The sequence below is a fragment of the Ipomoea nil genome, unplaced genomic scaffold (genome assembly GCF_001879475.1).
Source record: "Ipomoea nil cultivar Tokyo-kokei standard unplaced genomic scaffold, Asagao_1.1 scaffold0179, whole genome shotgun sequence".
Lineage (NCBI taxonomy): Eukaryota > Viridiplantae > Streptophyta > Magnoliopsida > Solanales > Convolvulaceae > Ipomoea > Ipomoea nil.
In genome coordinates, this window is record NW_017616607.1 from 171,832 (window position 1) to 191,240 (window position 19,409).

General features: G+C 34.7%; 2 protein-coding genes and 1 long non-coding RNA gene across 3 annotated transcripts; 2 read left to right on the top strand and 1 right to left on the bottom strand.

Moving 5' to 3' along the window:
- Positions 1-1,649, top strand: LOC109179613. The gene is made up of 3 exons (XR_002053942.1): positions 1-87; positions 971-1,069; positions 1,360-1,649. It is a non-coding gene; the product is annotated as an uncharacterized LOC109179613 (long non-coding RNA).
- A 993-nt stretch (positions 1,650-2,642) lies between these two features.
- Positions 2,643-5,590, bottom strand: LOC109179080. The gene is made up of 11 exons (XM_019328647.1): positions 5,438-5,590; positions 5,080-5,350; positions 4,894-4,990; positions 4,635-4,759; positions 4,477-4,561; positions 3,606-3,738; positions 3,460-3,515; positions 3,231-3,351; positions 3,123-3,144; positions 2,912-3,081; positions 2,643-2,822 (listed from the first exon to the last, which is right to left on the bottom strand). Exons 1-11 carry the CDS (start codon positions 5,588-5,590, stop codon positions 2,643-2,645), a joined length of 1,413 nt encoding a protein of 470 aa, XP_019184192.1.
- A 3,202-nt stretch (positions 5,591-8,792) lies between these two features.
- Positions 8,793-12,132, top strand: LOC109178678 (translocon-associated protein subunit beta). Its single transcript, XM_019328214.1, has 6 exons — positions 8,793-9,065; positions 9,854-9,952; positions 10,091-10,199; positions 10,285-10,356; positions 10,479-10,484; positions 11,650-12,132. The coding sequence occupies exons 1-6, from the start codon at positions 8,881-8,883 to the stop codon at positions 11,758-11,760; spliced, it is 582 nt and encodes a 193-aa protein (XP_019183759.1). The 5' UTR covers positions 8,793-8,880; the 3' UTR covers positions 11,761-12,132.
- The last annotated feature ends 7,277 nt before the right edge of the window (positions 12,133-19,409 follow it).

Sequence of the window (19,409 nt, forward strand, 5' to 3'; positions counted from 1 at the left end):
ATCTGTCCTTTCTGGGTTCGATTTGTGAAATCAAGCTTGATTTGAGCTTGAAATCTGCCTAGATTGAAGATACTGATCTCATTCAAGGTTAGGATGAAAGTTGTATTTTCAAAATTGCAGTTAGGGTTTTTTCGTTTTTAGTTTATTTTCGACTATGCATGAACATTGATCTTGTCTAATAAACTTATATGATATCTGGAACTTTAATTCCAGAATTGAATGATTCATATAAGCTGTGGTTATAAGTTGATTTTGTTTTACTGTTAATCTATAGAACTATGACTATTTCATTTTACTGTTAATCTATAGAACTATTACTATCTGCTATACATTTTGTAAAACATGTAATTGTAGTATTAAACATACAACTTGGTTAACTGGTTCAATTTTTTTTGCATATACACTGAGAGGACAATACTTTGGAGTAATGAGAGGCAATCTATAGCAGATACAAAGTAGTTAATCAGACTTTTGAATTCAGCTTAGCGGGATAGGCAAGTCTAAAAAAGATAAGTTTCAAAAATACCTTTATTTTCTTCCTGTGATTTCCTTTTGATGCCTAGAATAGTTGACTTGGTAATCTGCCTCATTAGCTTGTATATTCTTTTTTGCTGAAACAGAAGTTTTGAAAATAATTTTTGGACTGAGCTATATGAAATTGTCTAAGTTTTGAATATAATCTTTTGTCTGAACTATAAAATTAAATGACTGCTTTGCTTAAGTAATTTAACTTATTTGATTTTTTGATATCCGCACTGGAACTGAAGGGTTTTTTATTCTATGTAATGATAGTAAAAAGCACTTGTTGTATTTAATATCCAAATCATTGTTTTTTTCAATAACAATGAGCAACTGTTAGTTTCACACACCTTCTATGTGGTATTACCTACTTCTTATAATTGGCTACCAAAACATTTCATTCCAGTTATTAACAGAATCTATAATATATGTGTTCCATTTTTCTATATAGGCAAAGAAATGATGAATTAGAGGCATTTGAGAGCATACAATAATCCAAAAGCGAGCATGTAGACGAATAAAACTGAAGGTCGTTCATCTCACATATTAGGTTCACATTTTGTACTTGATTTAGTCTATTTTCAGTAGTTGTTATTCCCATGATGGTATATATTTTGTAATTTTGGTCATTGCGCACATTAAAGAAATAGTTAGACAAACTTTGATTGAATTTTACCCGTGTATTTGCAGAAAATTATACAAAATTTTCTTGTTTTTGCCTTTTGGAATAAAAACTATACTTGAGGAGATTAGTCTTTCAAACTACTCTAGTCAGTAAATTTCTATAATTTTCTGTCTTTAATTGAGGGGAATTACAACATTTCTTCTATACTTGCACAGGAAAACCAACGGGAAAATATTTGCAGTCTTGAGGCAACTTTGGTGAGGATTAGCAGATCTGGAAACGAATGGGAAACTATTTGTAGATCTGGGAATGCTTTTGTGATGTTTAGCAAATCTGGAAAGCTACGGGAAAGTATCTGTAGTGGAGAGAATGCTTTAGTGTTTAGCAGGTCATTAAGGTACGCTTACTAACTATATAAAAATAAATTCTAAGTGGTATAGCTGTAACTGTAGTCCTATGTGTCGTACATGTACTTAAATGTATTGCTTGCATGTTTAAGTAGAAATAGCTGTAACAGTGACTTATGAAATGTGGTTTTTTTTTTTTTTTTTGCTTAATAGTCTGTATTACTTTCATTTTACCAAATCTTAGAAGTTAATACTTACTAAATTCAAATGCATCTGTATTCTAATCTGCCTATTTGCCTCAATTTTCTTGCTTGACTGTAATACGCCTATGTGCCAAAAAAACATTTAATGTGTGTTAGTTCATTACATATTTGCATTCTTTACTAACTTTTTTTGTCCAGGAAATTGGCATATGATGAAAAAAAAAAATCTAATGCCCATAGTTTACTGAAATAAAAATGCTCAGTAAAATTTGTTGTGGCACGTGATTAAAGTTTAATCTGATGCCCACACTTTTGTAATACAAAAAGCATATCATGTGTGTTACTTAATTGCCTATTTGCACTTATACTAATGTTTTTTTATTAGAAAATTGGCATGTGAATAAAAAGCATGCAATTTTACAAAATAGTATAAGTATACTACTTAACCTAGTACACTTTACAAAACAAAATACAGATGAGTGATATACAAAACTTGTCCCAGATTCCTTCTTTCTAATGACTTGTGAGTGGATCCTTCTTGTTTGTAACCCACCTGAAAAGAAAAAGTATGATTGTTAACACTGATAATAGGTTCATGTTAGAAATGCGTAGCAGTAGTTAGATTTTAAGGCCTTACACTTTGTTCCTATGCTTGTCAACTTGGTTTTCCCTTCTCAAACATTTCTGGAAAATCACCTGAAATCAAAGTGAAGAAAACAGCAAGACATTTTCTAATACGATATGTCAATTTGGGATGTAAAATGATCATAACACAGTTATATAAAATAAAAAGAAGCATTTCAACCTTAGCAAACAAAAAACTAAAGCCGTTAAATTAGTAGGACAACAAATTAAAAATCCATCAGCCAGACGTCACAAAAACATTGTATCAAATTGTCTAACATCCAAAAAACAGTAAAAATTGTTTTTTCCACAGTAGAAGTTCATTCAAGCTGTCTTCTCCTTCTTGATGTTGGGGGCTGTTGTTCTCTTGTGACTTTTGGATGAGGAAAACTCATCCAAGAATGACCTTTTGGTAGCTAAGGAGCTGACCACAGTGTCATCAGGTTCATGTTGAGAGGGCTGCATAGATGCAGGACTATTAACCTCTACACCTATAGATGCTTCCTGTATATAAAACAAAGGATTAGAAAGTTTTAGTCGTAGGTAATAACAAAATGAAAAACATAGATCTAGGTTTAGTAAGACATTCTTACTTCAGAAATTTCAGCACTGTTTGTTTCTTCCTCAAGCATCTTTGAGATTAAATCTTGCTCTTGGTGCTCGACAAACCTGTCACTATAAGTCTGGACCAAATGTTCATCCCTTAACAGCCTCAACACATTGAAAGGAGAATTTTTACCCCGCTTTAGAGCCAATTTTAAACCTACTTTAAACAACATCTTCATTCCCACAATAGCATCCAACTTGGGGGGACTTCAACATCAGTCTGCCATTTGGGATTGAATTAGAACATTACAGTAGATGCATATATACAACTAAAACATAGGTTCATGTAAGTACTAATAAACCTACCTCCTTGTATTTCTGATACAATAAGCATGCAGGAATTCCAACCAGCTCAGCAACTTCTCTGTCCCAAAGCAAGAGTGGAGCATCTCCACTCTTGTCTAAAGTAATGATGACCACCTTATACCTGACAGTACCCATAGTATATGGCTTATGACACTTAGTGCACACAAGTGATCCTCCATCATCTTTTAATTTCTTATTACAGCCAGCTGACATGCATGACACATAATACCACCCATCATCAAGATCTAAACCCAAGATTTCAGCAGCAACATAGTATTCCCCATCCTACAGTGGTAAAAAAAAATAAAATTATAGAATATACATAGGAACTCAGATCTTAAATAAACAGTGAATAAAGTAGTTTCTGTTTCTTACCACTTGTGTCCTCTTAAGGTTGTAGCAGGTAGTCACAATGAGTCCACCACTTTTAAAGTCACTAATGCCAGCATCCTGTGAGTGCAGAGTCCCCGTACTCAAACTCTTCATGGGAGTTCTTTCAGATTTCATGCTTCATAAAAAGTTTAAACAAAATCAGTGATTAGCAATATCAAGCATTATATTCACTGGCAGATATTTGATATGTGAACAAAGACCATAACAGAATGCCAATAGGCAATAGTTGAAGAAATGAAACAAAGTGAGCTGATTGTAATATGCCTATTTGCCAAAAAAACTTGTAATGTTTGTTTGATAATTGCATATCTGCATTTTATACTAATTTTTTTTTCAGAAATTTGGCATGTGATGAAAATAAATACTCATGCCCATCATTTACTGAAATAAAAATAATCAGTAAAATTTTTGTGGCATGTGATTAAACTTTATTCTGATGCCCATACTTGTGTATGGAATTTAAATCTGCCTATTTCTCAACATATGATGCGAATACATGAATGATTGATTCTAATCTGCCTATTTTTCAAAACAGTAAGTAATGTGTGTTAGTTAATTGCCCATTTGCATTTTGTAATATCTTTTTTGGGTGCAGAGAATTGGCATATGGTTAAAAACAAATTTCAGACCCATACTTTATATGCCTAACTGTCTATTTGCCTTTTATACCAACTTTTTGTCCAGAAAATAGGCATGTGATGAAATTATAATCTGATGCCTTTCATACTAAGCTTTTAAATCTGGCTTACTGCTTATTACTTCCAGCAATTAAATCTGATGCCTTTTATATAAAATGTGATGCAATATTTTACTTCATTTAAATAACATTATAGAATTACATTAGTGTACTTACTTGGACTTGAACTCTAGAAATTCCTCAAAATCTTCATTGAACCATAGCTTGGTAGCATCATATGTGCTGGTGATTCTAACCTCACCTGGAAAAAAAACACATTAGTTGTCTGGAATGAGTAATTAGCTGCTAGAATGGGAAGGAGGATAGAAACTCACCACTAACCAACTTAGCACGACAGCACTGAATCACAACAATATGTGGTTCGATTGAATCACAATTGTAATACGGCATGAGTGATGCAACATGTTCATTCCATAGAGTACATGACAGTGTGTTCTCACTGCCATGATAGTAGTAAAAACCAAACCAACTTATGTGAGTATAATAAGTCAATACTGATAGGAAAAAACATAAACAAATGAAGTCAATCAGTACTTCATTAATAGGAAAAAACAGGAATAAATGAGTACTTACAGATTATCCTCAATCTGAAAGTCAATCAGTTTCGTTGCCTTTCCACCTATAATCTTATCCACAGGATTATAGATCTCAATTACTCGACCAATAACATCTGGCAGATGAAATTTTTTCATTAAGTTGTTAGCAGTTGAGATTAACATAGGATATTAAAAAAAATAGACAGAAATGAATAGATAGTACCAATAAGTTCCTTGTCGTTCACATCTGCAGTCTCTTTTAAAGAACTGAAACTCTTTAATCGAAACATTTTAAAAGGAAATCCTAAAGAGTTTATCTCCTTCACTTCTGTCTTGTAGTTCAATTTCAGCATATATGCATGCTGTGTAATCTTGTACACATAATAATTTGTCGCAGCAATGAAATTCTTAATTTCGTACAGTTTTCCTTCCTTGAATATCTCTCTATATTTCACCACATGATTTTTTAGAATGCTAGCATGAATATAGCTTCCCTGAAAAAAAAAAACAGAGATTAGTGATATATGAATGGACAAAAATAGATAACAGTTAGATGAATGAACAAAAATAGACAGCATTACCTCTTCATCATGCATTAGTACTTCCATACTCTTATTGCTATTACCCTCTCCCCGTTTCTCTGGCACTTCGAATACTCTGACTGCTCTAACACGAACTGCCCTGAGTTGGTGTTGAGGTTTAATGTCCTTCACAAGTATGAACATTGATGACATTCTGTTAAACTTCCTGATATTATATTCGGGTTGTAAGCAATCAGTTTTTCGAGTGGCAAGAATACTACACACCAATAAGATGATTATTTATAGACCTTGAAGCGTTGGATATTTCAAATGAAGGATCAGCCGATTGTGTATGGGAAAGACGCAAATTTTCAAAATGTATTAATTGCAGAATGCAACTCTGCGTCTTCTTTGTATATATATATATATATATATATATATATATATATATATATATATATATATATATATATATATATATATTAATTATGTTACCATTTGTTTATTCAACCATTGGTTATCTGAGCATGATAATGATGTTGTTTAAAGTACCAAGTATTCTACATTAAATGATTTTCTTGAGACGAAAGGACTTTAGTGTTCTTTTAATTAGATTCACTTCAGAATACGAAGAGTTGTGATAAAGAAAACGGCAAAAACGAAAAGACAATAGGCACGCGTACAACTTCAAACAACCGGCAATTATATCATTTTTATTTTTGCAAAACGGCGTAGTTTAACATAGGATATGCGAAACAATGATTGCATAAAAATGCACAATGGCGTTTTGTCCAATGGGCGGGAAACAATGATTGGCAAAATTTTCTTGCTTTATTATAGAGTTAGATTAGATTAGATTTGATTCCATTATGATTCTGATTCCCATGTGCGAACCAAAACACACCTTAAGTATCTCTAGAAATTTTCTTAGACTCTAAATAATATAAAATCAGGCCGGGGATACTATAATATTTTTCAAATTACTTTTTTTTGGCTGATCAAAATCTTACAATTATCCCTAACAATTGTCACCTTATTCTTTTATCACCAAATTACAATTTTTTTTCCATAATTCCTTCCTTCCAACCAAACGCTCCACGAATGCACTAACTGACTACTCTTCTTTTGATATATTAGTTTTAGATATTATCAGTTTAATTAGTCAAATTGCATAGGTGACTATCTCTTTTGTTAAATGGTTTGTGAATGGGAGTGACCCACAAGCTTGCTCAGGAATCCCTTTTGATATCTGACTATAGGTGGTTTGATATCCCTTCTCATTTTCTTTGTAGTGCTATTATGATGGATGAGTGTATGACTGAATAGTATGTTTTCTTTGTTTCCAAAAAAAAAAAAAAAAAAAAAAAAAGAAAAAAGAAAAAAAAAAAAAGAACAAAATAAAAACATATAGAAACAAAAATACGGAGTAACAATTATTTAAAAACTCAGACAAAAACTTTCCCTAGTAAATCATTGCGTTTTTTGATCTTTTTGTTTTAATGGTCTAGGACTATGACAAATTATTGTGTGGACATGGATTACATAATTGTATGAACCGTGAATATCAGGTATATTGTTAATTATTAATATATTAAAAGTACATTATTTGTATACTAAAGATATATTATTTAATACTCCGTAGTATATATAAAATAGTGTTTCAATATTCAAATAATATACTTTTTCAATACACAAATAATGTACTTTTAGTATATTTAAAATGTACTTTTCATTTATAATCCACACAATTAGATAGACCATTATCCATGTAATAATGATTGTAAGACTATCAATCATTATGCCAAATGGTGAACACGGTTCCAACGGTGTTAGTACACCATTATCTTTTTTTTTTTTTTTTTTTTTTGTTCTTAATTAATTGCGTGACTTTTCTTCTTCATTTTCACATTTCGCTATTTCACTTTAATTTGAGGTGAGCAATGATTTCGGACATTCATAAATTATGAATTCATGCCTGCACATTCACTTTGGAACCATGCCTACACATTCCCGTCCGAAATCACGGACATTCATAAATTATGAATCCATGCCTGCACATTCACTTTGGAACCATGCCTACACATTCACTTTGGAACCATGAGATTATGAATTTTCTGTTATAAAATTATGAATTTTCAGTTATGAGATTATGAATTTTCTGTTATGAAATTATGAATCTACATTACATTCATAATCTCATTCTCATAACAGAAAATTCATAATCTCATAACATAAAATTCATAATTTAATAAATATTTTACTTTTATGCGATTATGAATTTTCTGTTATGAGATTATGAATTTTCATTACATTCATAATCTCATAACAGAAAATTAATAATTTGATCAAACGCGCGCCGTTAACTCCACATCCGTGATTATTATTTTTTTTTTTGCATAAAAACGACGTCGTTTAGACTTATGTTCACCATTCACGGTGAACACGTTTCCCGGGCATAATTTGCATAGGACTATCAACTGGGCTTCCAAACTGATGGTAGGGCCCATTGGGCTGGACCAATATATGCGCTTAACATTTGTTAAGTAAATCAACATAGCCCAAATTAAATTAATGAAATTTATTTAGTCTCTTTCGTCACTACACCAGTTGTTATCAATCGTTATGCTATGGACCCATATCCAGCAGCATACATTGTGGACACAATAATGGTGTCGTTAGTGGCACCGTTATCCTTCACAATTTTTTTAAAAAATTTCAGACCGCTTCGTTATGGGAATATATGTTCATAATTTTATCACTTTATGTTCATAATGTCATAGTTCTGTGTTCATAATTTCATAACTATACATTCATAATTCTATAACTGTACATTCATAATTCTGTAATTGTGCATTCATAATTCGATAACTGTAAATTCATAATTTTCAAAGCTCTATGTTCACAATTTTAGAGCTCTACGTTCATAATTTTATCACTATATGTTCATAATTGTGAGTTTATAATGTCAGAGCTCTGTGTTCATAATTTCATACTGTACATTCATAATTCCATAACTGTACATTCACAATTCCACAAACGAATAACGTCGTTAACGCCGTTAACAGTGAGACAAAATCAATTTTTTTAACTGCAATGCCGTCATTTTTCCTGAAAACAACGTCGTTTGAGACTCGTGTCCACAATGCATTGTGGACACGAGTTCACAGGATAATTTGCGAGTTGTTATATCATGGACCAGTGTCAACTTGTAAGGTGGATTATGGTTCTAAATTGTGTATTTTAGTATTGGAATTGTGACATCTAAAATATAAATTGTGAATATTTAATACGTAAATTATGTATCTTTGGATTCGAATCCGCCTTGCAAGATGGACTCGGATCCATAAAATAATTTGCCTCACTACACGGCGTCGTTTGGAAAACCAGCAGCAAGTTTGACGCCACGCTGATACTAATTACGGCAACCCAACCCTAAAGCGGAAGACTTATTCTGTCAAACCTCGCACTCTCTCTCATTACCACGTCTACTCTGAATCTGAGCTATGGCGAATTGGTCGAGGAACTCTTCCCTACCTCTTCTCTTCTTCTTCTTGGTGTCATGGACTGCAGTCGCGGCCAGTTCCGATGGCCCCTTCATCATCGCCCACAAGAAGGCCACCACTACCAGGCTGAAATCCGGTTCCGAACGTGTCTCTGTCACCATCGACCTCTATAACGAAGGATCTGCGTATGTTTTCCCTCAATTCTCATCTTCCTCACTTCTCTTTTTGCAGATCTGTCCATCTATCTTGTTTTTCATCCTGCATGCGAGTTTCTACACATGTCTGTGTGCATGTTTATATGTGAGCTGAAAGATACAGTATTTGCTACTTATTTATTACTTTTTTCTTTTCTTTTCTTGTATATCGTGGAAAACGGTTTACTCATTAAATTGATACCTTGTTTTCTTCCAATTTAGGCATGCGAATTTAACTCGGTGAAGTCATTTTTACTGTAACAGGATGAATTAATTCACATTTAATTTGCTAATTGTTATTACGGAGCACTACTCTACTAGCTTTGTTCGTTCTCATTTGCTGATCTATTGGTTTTATGCATTTAATTGAGGATTTGGTTAGCATTACACTAGTCAATTGCATAGTAGCGACCTGTTGCAGGTAGTAATTAGATTTGTTATGTATCTGATGTTAATTCTAAAATCTAGCAGATCAATCTCTACTATTACATTTGATACCATCCATGTTGTTTCCTAAAGTCTATTGATATTATCCTCAATATACTTAATAAACTCATCTGGGACAATCTGAGCCTATAGTAGTATTTGCTGCATCTGGAACCTGCTGCTTTTTATGTTGATCTATTATCAAGTCACAGAGAGCATATTCAGATGCCTTGTGATTGTTGAACTATAGTATTAGTGCTATTATACTACTTTTCTGTCTAAATGTAATCTTCTTTTTGTTAATATATTTGTATTTTTTTTAAAAATAATATGGAATATTTTCTGCTTTGCAGGACTGCTTATGATTTGAGTCTTAACGATGATACCTGGCCCAAGAATATATTTGACATTGTCACTGGTAACACTTCTATGTCATGGGATCGGCTTGATGTGTGAGTCTTCGCTATTTCAATCCAGCCTCAACTTTTCTCCAAAAGTTCTTGACCCACCTAAGCATTTCCTTTTAAATAAGTTGATCTTAATTGTGCTTTTACATACAATTCTTTCTCATGCTGATTTTATGTTTTCAGAGGTGGTGCTCTATCACATTCCTTTGAATTGGAGGCCAAAGCTAAAACATTGTTTTATGGTGTACCAGCAGTCATAACCTTTCGTGTCCCCACCAAGGCTGCTCTGCAGGTTTGAATATGCACTCTAGTAAATAGTAATCTAGTTCAGTAGTTGTGTACATGAATCCTCTTAATGTTTACTTGTCTTCATTTAGGAGGCTTACTCTACTCCGATCTTGCCTCTTGACTTACTAGCAGAGAGACCTACTGAGAAGAAGTTTGACTTGGTAAGGGTGATATTTGTTCCAGCTGCATATGCCAATTTTTTGCCTGATATATTGATTTACTAAAAACACTATTTCCTTTTTTGCATGGGATTGTCTTATGCTGATGGTTAATTATTAATCAGGCCAAGGTATGGTTTCTTATCATCATTATTATTATGGATTTAGTTTTGAATGCATATGAACATATACACACACGTGCGTGTGTGTAATAACTCTGAAGTAGAGAGGGTGGAAATGTACTTTTGGGACAGAGGGCTCATTTCTTCCCATCCTATTTCGCTCTTATTAGCTATTTGGCAACATGTGGCATCTATTATGTCTACTATATTAGAGTTCAAAATGGAAAGATAACTCCAGAATTTAATGAAAGACTGTACGAATCCCCAACTTACATTTGGAGTCTAGCAGAAAACTGGAAAAAAAAATGATCTACCTTATTATATATATTGTGAATGTGTATCATATCTGTTAGTGCCATATTGAACTACACAATGTCAATGCTTTGGTATGAAATAAAAGGATTGAATTTAACTTCTGAGTTTTGAGTCGGTAATAAAAGTTTGCTTATAAAAGCTGACTCAATCTGTGTTTTACCCCCATCGATTAAAAACTAGGTATGACTTCACTAAGCAATTAGTTTCATCTGTTTGTATCCTAATTATTTTGTTTTTGGTTTTGAAACATTAACAGCCGATGAATATTTATTAGTCTTCATAATCTCCTCAATTAGAACTTCAAATGCTCCAGCTGTTTCCTATGATAATTGGAGTTTTGATATAGTATTTTGGAGCTACTTACAAGTATATAAATAGTAAAGTCAGTCAAGGGAGCAACTTACCTTTCTTGAAAATTTTTATATTGTCTTCTCATATTCCCCTTCTTTTTATTTGACCTCATACAAAAGCAAGAATCTTTTTCTTTCAATAAATTCATAAAGCTCAAAAGTCCAAACATAAACTAATTTTCTATTACCCATGCAATGTGTGAGCTAGCGCACTAATTATAAACTGTAGAGGGGGAAGTGCAAAGATCTCTTGTAATATTTTTGCCCCACTCTGAAAGGAACTGTGTAAAAGAGGTTAAATGACAAATATTCTATTGGGCTTAACTGGTGAAAGAACTCTTAATCTTCTGGCCAGTGTGAAGTTGTGTGAATACCTGAACTGTTCTGGCATGCTATACATATCTCAAGTTTCCTTGTGAGAATATTTTATAGTGACTTTTTGGAGTGTCTGAATTCATATGATTGGAACCCTTTCTTGGTTGCTCTTAACTAAAGTTTCATTTGTGCAGAGACTTTTGGCAAAATATGGCTCCTTGGTTTCTGTGATATCCATTGTGGTTCTGTTTATTTACCTGATTGCAACCCCATCAAAATCCGGTGCTGCAAAGAAGAAGCGCTAAATGTATGGTGCTGGTTGCTGCTCAATTTTTGGGTCAGGGAAGAGTCTACCAAAAAACACACTTTGGTCATCCGGAATATGCTGTCTTTATTGTCTTTCAGTCATAGAGGTCATTGTAATTCATCAGTTCAGTTTTTAATTTTATAGAACAATTAAAGCAGTTTGACAGTAGACTAGCTTGCTTTCTCACTCCAGCCCATTCCCATCCAATGCGGCAGTATCATATTAGAGAACTAGAGTTTGGTGTTTGTGCCTCAAATGCTACATTTTTCTTTTTCATATTCTCGTTAGTACAATGTTATCAATTGTCGGAGTTAGCTATACTTTTTTTTTGTGCTAAACACTACTGTAGTATGAACAAAGTTGGTACTCAGTAGCAGGGTTTAGTGCGAGGTTTTGATGTTATGTGGTGGAAATGTGGAATGTGAGGTTCCACGAAATATCATCAGGCCCCTGTCCCAAAACTGCGTGCATTTGTTTGTATATGAGTATATATGCGTTTCCAACCAAGATGGTTGGAGTGCACTCTCATTTTAATATGACTAGCACTTTATCTCTTAATTAGGTTAGGGAAAAAGTGTCAAATTGGCTCCCTAAGTGAGTCGGATAGTGCAATTGGGTCCCCTAAGTAAAAAAAGCTCCATCAAATCCCTTAAACTGGTAAAATTGTTCAATTAGGTCTTAAATAACTTGTTTAGCAGGTTGGTGCTCTATAATGCTGACATGTGTCATTTTTATTAACATTTTTTTTTTATTTTTTTTTTTAACTTATATTAATTAAACAAAACAGCTTAATTGCATGGAAGTGCTTGCAGCTTGCCAGCTCCATCCCCACCTAACCGTCCATCTTCCACGAACTCTGTTAAGCAAATCGCTCACTCCAGCACCGCCTCCGTAGACATGGAGCTCTCCATTCATCCCCACACATTACATGAAAGAAAACGATCCAGAATTCTTGGAGTACTATACGTCACAATTTCATGAAACTTACATTTCCTTTTGGGCATGCATTTGCAGTGTACTGTGAGAGAGACAACTCTTTCAATTCTTTTCTATGTTCTTTCGCCGTTACATTGTTTTCTTTTTGGAGCTAGATTTGGATGCTGAAAGGTTTCGGGGTTCACGCTAATGGTGATCGATACATTTGATATGGGAATTTGTAATTTACCTTCTAATCTTATTATCAATCTATTTTCTGGTTGAAAGTTTTGATTCGATGACCTATTATGGACCATAATTTTTATTACACATGCTAAGGTTTAAACACCCTAACCTAGCTAGCTAGCTACAAACAGTAGTAAACACACACAAAAATAAAATAAAACACATGCACTCTGATCTACAAATTAAAAAGCTATCATCCCTTAACTTATTGCATGAACACAGTTTAATTTGAATGGCGCAAGCGGATAAGTGGCAACTTGGTATGATGATGATAGGATTTTGTGTCCATTCTCGTGGACTCACTCTCCCTCTCATCGTACCATGGAGCCTGATCATCACTACCTGTCATAAGATCTTTAGTGGTCTACCCAATTTCAACTATAGTTTGGCCGATAGCTTGGAGGACCCCTGTTCCGCCTCCTCCTCCTGTTCCTTCCTCGCACTATTCCGTTTGCTGGCCTCGATTGTGGCGATGAGTGCCTACGGGCGCGTAATGACGGATTTCAAGTACAACGCCATGATTAGGAAGAGGACTTCAAGTTTTGTTTACAGGCACAGGCAGCGCCGCTTTTCCCACAGGGCGGAGGCTGTTCTGGAGTCCGCGATTTACATAACAGAGTTCGTGGACGTTGGACGGGAGGTGGGGATGGAGCAGCTCGCTCTGTTTAATTGATATAAGTTAAAAAAAAAAAAAAAAAAAAAAAACTAAAATAAAAAATGTTTAAAAAAGGACACATGTCAGCATTATAGAGCACCAACCTGCTAAACAAGTCATTTAGGACCTAATTGAACAATTTTATCGGTTTAGGGGGATTGAATGAAGCTTTTTTTACTTAAGGAACCCAATTGCACTATCTGACTCACTTTGGGGGCTAATTTGACACTTTTCCTATTAGGCTAGTTTGGTGTGAATAGGGATTAGTATGAGTATGGTACGAGTTTAAAAGTGTCCCTCATATATTTGCGAGGCCTACATTGATCGAACAAGTCTGCTAGGTTTCCTGATACACGAGGTGGAAACTGGAAATGGAATTTTTGATACAACAATTCGATATTGGATTCTGTAGAATACAAATAAACAAGGAGAAGAGGAAAAACTAATATATTGTGTCTTGTGTCAACTTCAATACAAGCACTTGTATATATAGTGCTAACAAGATGATGAAAAATAAATACAAATGAGAAAACAAAGAGACACATGGAAAACCCAAGAGACACATAGGAAACTCAAGAGACATGGAAAACCCAAGAGACACATGACTATTAATATAGATGATTAATATCATCAAATATCTCAACACCCCCCCTCAAGTTAGAGCATGCGGATCTGAAATGCCCAACTTGCGAAGAAGAAATTCAAATTGCCTTTGCCCAAGAGCCTTTGTGAAGATGTCAGCTAATTGCGAATTGGTAGGAATGTAGGAAGGGAAGATCAAACCATCTTTAATTGCATCGCGAACAAAATGACAATCCACTTCAATGTGTTTTGTGTGTACATGAAAGACTGGATTCTTTGCAATATGAAGGGTTGACTGACTGTCACAAAATAACTTTATGGTTTTGGGATGATGAACCCCCAGACTTAACAACAAGCCCTTTAACCATTTGAGTTCACAAGTAACGGCTACCATGGATCTGTATTCTACTTCTGCAGAAGAACGAGAAACAGTAGTTTGTTTCTTTGTTTTCCACGAGATTGGAGAATGGCCAAGAAAAATCAACCAACCCGTAAGCGATCTCCGAGTAATAGGACATGCGGCCCAATCCGAATCACACCATCCCTGTAGCGTTAGATCAATGTCTGCTCGTAGGAGAATCCCTTGACCTGGTGTACCTTTCAAATAACGGACAACTCTCAAAGTTGCCTCCCAGTGCTCATCATGTGGTTCTTGCATGAATTGAGGCAACACATGAACAGAGTATGCGAGATCCGGTCGAGTTACGGCTAAGTAGATAAGTCTTCCAACTAGACGCCGATAAGCTGCAGGATTAGAGAAAATTGGGCCACTAGCTAGGCCGAGTTTGTGGTTTTGCTCAATAGGAACACTAACAGGTTTGGCCCCCAACAATCCTGCTTCAGAAATAATATCAAGAGTATATTTCCTTTGACACAAAAATAGTCCAGAAGCGCTACGAGCAACCTCAATACCCAAAAAGTACTTTAGAGTGCCGAGATCTTTCATATGAAAACAATCGCTGAGATAAGCCTTAAATGTCTTAAGAGCAGCAGAATCATTCCCAGAAATGATGAGATCATCGACATAAACAAGTACATTTATCTGAATTCCACCACGAGTAAAGGTGAATAAGGAGTACTCGGAATAGGATTGTAAGAAACCATACCCTTTCAAGGCCGTAACAAGTTTTGCAAACCAGCACCTCGGTGCCTGCTTTAATCCATACAAGGACTTGCGCAATCGACACACTAATTTAGGATCGGATGCCTCAAAGCCCGGGGGAAGCTTCATATACACCTCTTCATCGAGATTACCGTGCAGAAAAGCATTGTGCACATCCATTTGATGTAGTTCCCAATTTTTAGATGCTGCAATGGCAAGAAGTGCACGAACAGTAGTCATTTTGGCAACAGGAGCAAAAGTTTCTGTGTAATCGATGCCTTCTTCCTGATGATTACCAAGAGCCACTAATCTTGATTTGAGTCTTTCAATCGACCCATTTGAGTTATATTTGATTTGATACACCCAATGACTCCCAAGAGCCTTTTTCCCAGGTGGGAGATGTTCAAGAGTCCAAGTTTGATTGTCTTCGAGGGCCCGGATTTCATTTGTCATAGATTCTTTCCAACCTGTATGTGTCATCGCCTCCTTAAAAGATTTTGGTTCTTTTTCAGAAAGAATTGCTGCGAGAAAAGTTCTGTATGGTACAGAAAAATTGTCACAATTTATATAATGTGCTAAAGGATAGGGAGTACCTGAGGGTGACTGTGGAGACGGTGTGACGGAGGATGGACTTTTAGCAACAGTAGAATTAATAACATAGTCGCGCAACCACACTGGAGGAACTTTATTTCTCATACCCCGACCCATCTCAACATTCGGATCCTGGTTATTTGGAGCAAGAGTACTAGTGTGTTGTTCAGGTTGTGAGCTGAATTCGGGTGTGGAGTTTGACTCTGGTTGAGAGGTTGTCTCTGGTATGGAGCTTGGCTCAAGTTGAGGGTTTGGTTCGTAGGTGAAGCTGGGCTCGACTTCTTCAACAATTACAGAAAAATCTTTGTGAACAAATTCTTCATGAGGATTGGTAGTCGTTTCTGTGAGGGGAAATGGAAAAAAATCCTCAAAAAATTTCACATCGCGGGAAACAAAAAATTCTTTGGTGTCAAGATCAAACAGCTTCCAACCCTTTTTCCCAAATGGATATCCCACAAAGATGCACTTTCGACTCTTGCTAGCAAATTTATCTCCTTTTGCTTTTTGATTGTGGGCAAAGCAAAGACACCCAAAAACACGAATTGTGTTGTAAGATGGAGGACTACCAAAAAGAATTTCATAAGGAGTTTTGTTACCAAGCAACGGTGTTGGTGTCCAATTTATAAGATGTGTGGCCGCAAGAACACATTCTCCCCAAAAATAAATTGGCAAATTGGCTTGGAATCTCAAAGCTCTCGCTACATTGAGAATATGTTTATGTTTCCGCTCAACCCTACCATTTTGTTGAAGAGTTCCCACACAGGAAGTTTGAAATAGAATTCCAGTATCAGAAAAAAAAATCACTCAAGCAATTGAATTCAGTACCGTTGTCACTCTGAACGACTTTGATTGATTGAGAGAATTGTCTATCAATCATAGCCACAAAACACAAGAACAGTTTAAAAACCTCAGTTTTATCCATCATCAAATAAATCCAAACTGCTCGCGAATAATCATCTATTATAGTCAAGAAATAACGTGCACCACAAGAGGATTGATGTTTGTAAGGACCCTACAAATCACAATGTATTTTCTCAAATATTCGAGATGCTCTGTTATTACTCAAAGGAAACTTATCTCTAGGTTGCTTAGCACGAAAACAAACCTCACAAGCTTTATTAAAACTTCCCACAGCAGTGCCAACAGACGGAAGTAGTTTTACCACTTTTTCAGATGGATGACCCATTCGTTGATGCCAAAGATTGACTGAACTTGTTACACCATTTACTGTAGGATGTTGCACTGAATCGATTCCCTTGAAGTAGTAAAGTCCATCCCGTCTAACACCCGTTCCAATCAGTTCCCCCGATTGGTCCTGTATAGCACACATATAAGAGTTAAAGTGGACATTGCTATGCATAGCATCATTTAACTGAGAAACAGAAATAAGATTGCAACTTAAAGACGGAACATAAAGGACATGATTAAGAACAATTTTGTCTGTTAATCGAACCGAGCCTTCTCGAGTTGCAACCACTGTTTTTCCGTTGGGTAAACCAACAGGGCAATGAAATATATCTTTTGCATCAGTCATTCGAGTGGAATCACCAGTAACGTGACGAGAAGCCCCTGTGTCAATTATCCACAACCGTGGATCAAATTTACTATTCAATTGATCATCAAAAATCTCTGTACCACTAATCAGCCCTGTTAATGTCTGCGGCTGCTCGTCGTCAGTCATTGATGAGTTTATGCGCAGGTATAAACCTTGGCGACTGATACCATGTAGAATACAAATAAACAAGAAGAAGAGGAAAAACTAATATACTGTGTCTTGTGTCAACTTCAATACAAGCACTTGTATATATAGTGCTAACAAGATGATGAAAAATAAATACAAATGAGAAAACAAAGAGACACATGAAAAACCCAAGAGACACATGGGAAACTCAAGAGACATGGAAAACCCAAGAAACACATGACTATTAATATAGATGATTAATATCATCAAATATCTCAACAGATTCCTTCCATCGAATGTTCTTTGATAATGATTGGGTGAAAACTGAAAAGTAGGAAAAAGTTTCAATATCAAAATCTGTTATAAAAATTAAATCTCATGACAAGTATATTCCTAATTCCTACAAATAGATTTAAGGTTAAGGTTAGCGAGGAGAGGATATGAGTGTATCAACACAGATTTAAGGTTGTAGTGTTGGACAGGATGTCAATTTTAGTTCCAACTCAATAAAATCGAAAAATTTTAGAGTTAGGCCCGAAATATTTTAGCTCGATACAAATTAGCCTAATAAGCTAGAAATCGATAAGTCTGGTTGTCCGAATAGGCAATTTATATTCTACACTACGGCGCGCGTTGCACTGTGTGCCCAGATGTAAAACGACGTCGTTTTAATTTTTTTTTTTTTTTTTTGAAATTTCCCGCCAAAGAGAATGGCAGTAATTTTTTCTTTAAAAAAAACCCGCTGTTCAAAAATGTACATAATGTTATACTAGAATACACATAATTGTATACATGAATGTACATAATTATATAACAAAATATACATACTCTTTTTAAAAGATAATACACATAATCTAACATAATACATAATAAACATAAACTTTTAACATAATACACATCAACTCTTAACATAATACACACAAATTTTCTGATTCGAATGTACATAGTTGTATAAAAATAATGTACATAATTGTATAAAAAATGTACATAACTGTATGAACAAATACACATAATTGTGTGAACAAATACACATAATCACAGCAACTTCCTACCGCGCCTCCAAAAATGACCCCAAAACGACGTCGTTTTGGGAGGCGCGCGCCGTGATGTAGGGTATAACGATTGGTCCGAATAGGCTAAACCAAATTAAGTGGGCTAACCTAATAACCCAAGTCACTTAGGGGGCGTTTGGTTCACGGAATCTTGGATTACCCCAGGTAATAGGATTACCTCTAGGAAGGTAATGTGAGATTTTGGGTATGTAAGATTACATGATGTGTTTGGTTTGGATGGTGGAATATAATATTACCTTGTTTGGTTAAGGGTTATATTTTAAGTTATATGAATTAATTTATAATAATGTCATCAATAATATATATATATATATATATATATATATATATATATATATATATATATATATATATATATAATTTATGTGTATGTATTTATTTCATTTATTTATTTATATGTATGAATGTATATCATTTGCTTAAATATTAAAAAAAAAAAGTAAATACACACACACACACACACACACACACACACACACACACACACACATATATATATATATATATATATATATATATATATATATATGTGTGTGTGTGTGTGTGTGTGTGTGTGTGTGTGTGTGTATTTGACTGTATAAACATATATTTATTTTATTATTATTACTATTATTATTGTAAGGATTAGTTAACAAGGGCAAAGTTGGAATAATTCAAGGTAATCTAAGATTACTTAAGAAAATGGGGGTAATCACATTATCTCGAAACATTACCGCCACATCAGTTTTCAGATAATATAACATTACCAGGTAATCTCATAACTTGAACCAAACAAGGTAATATAACATTACCAGACTCAGAT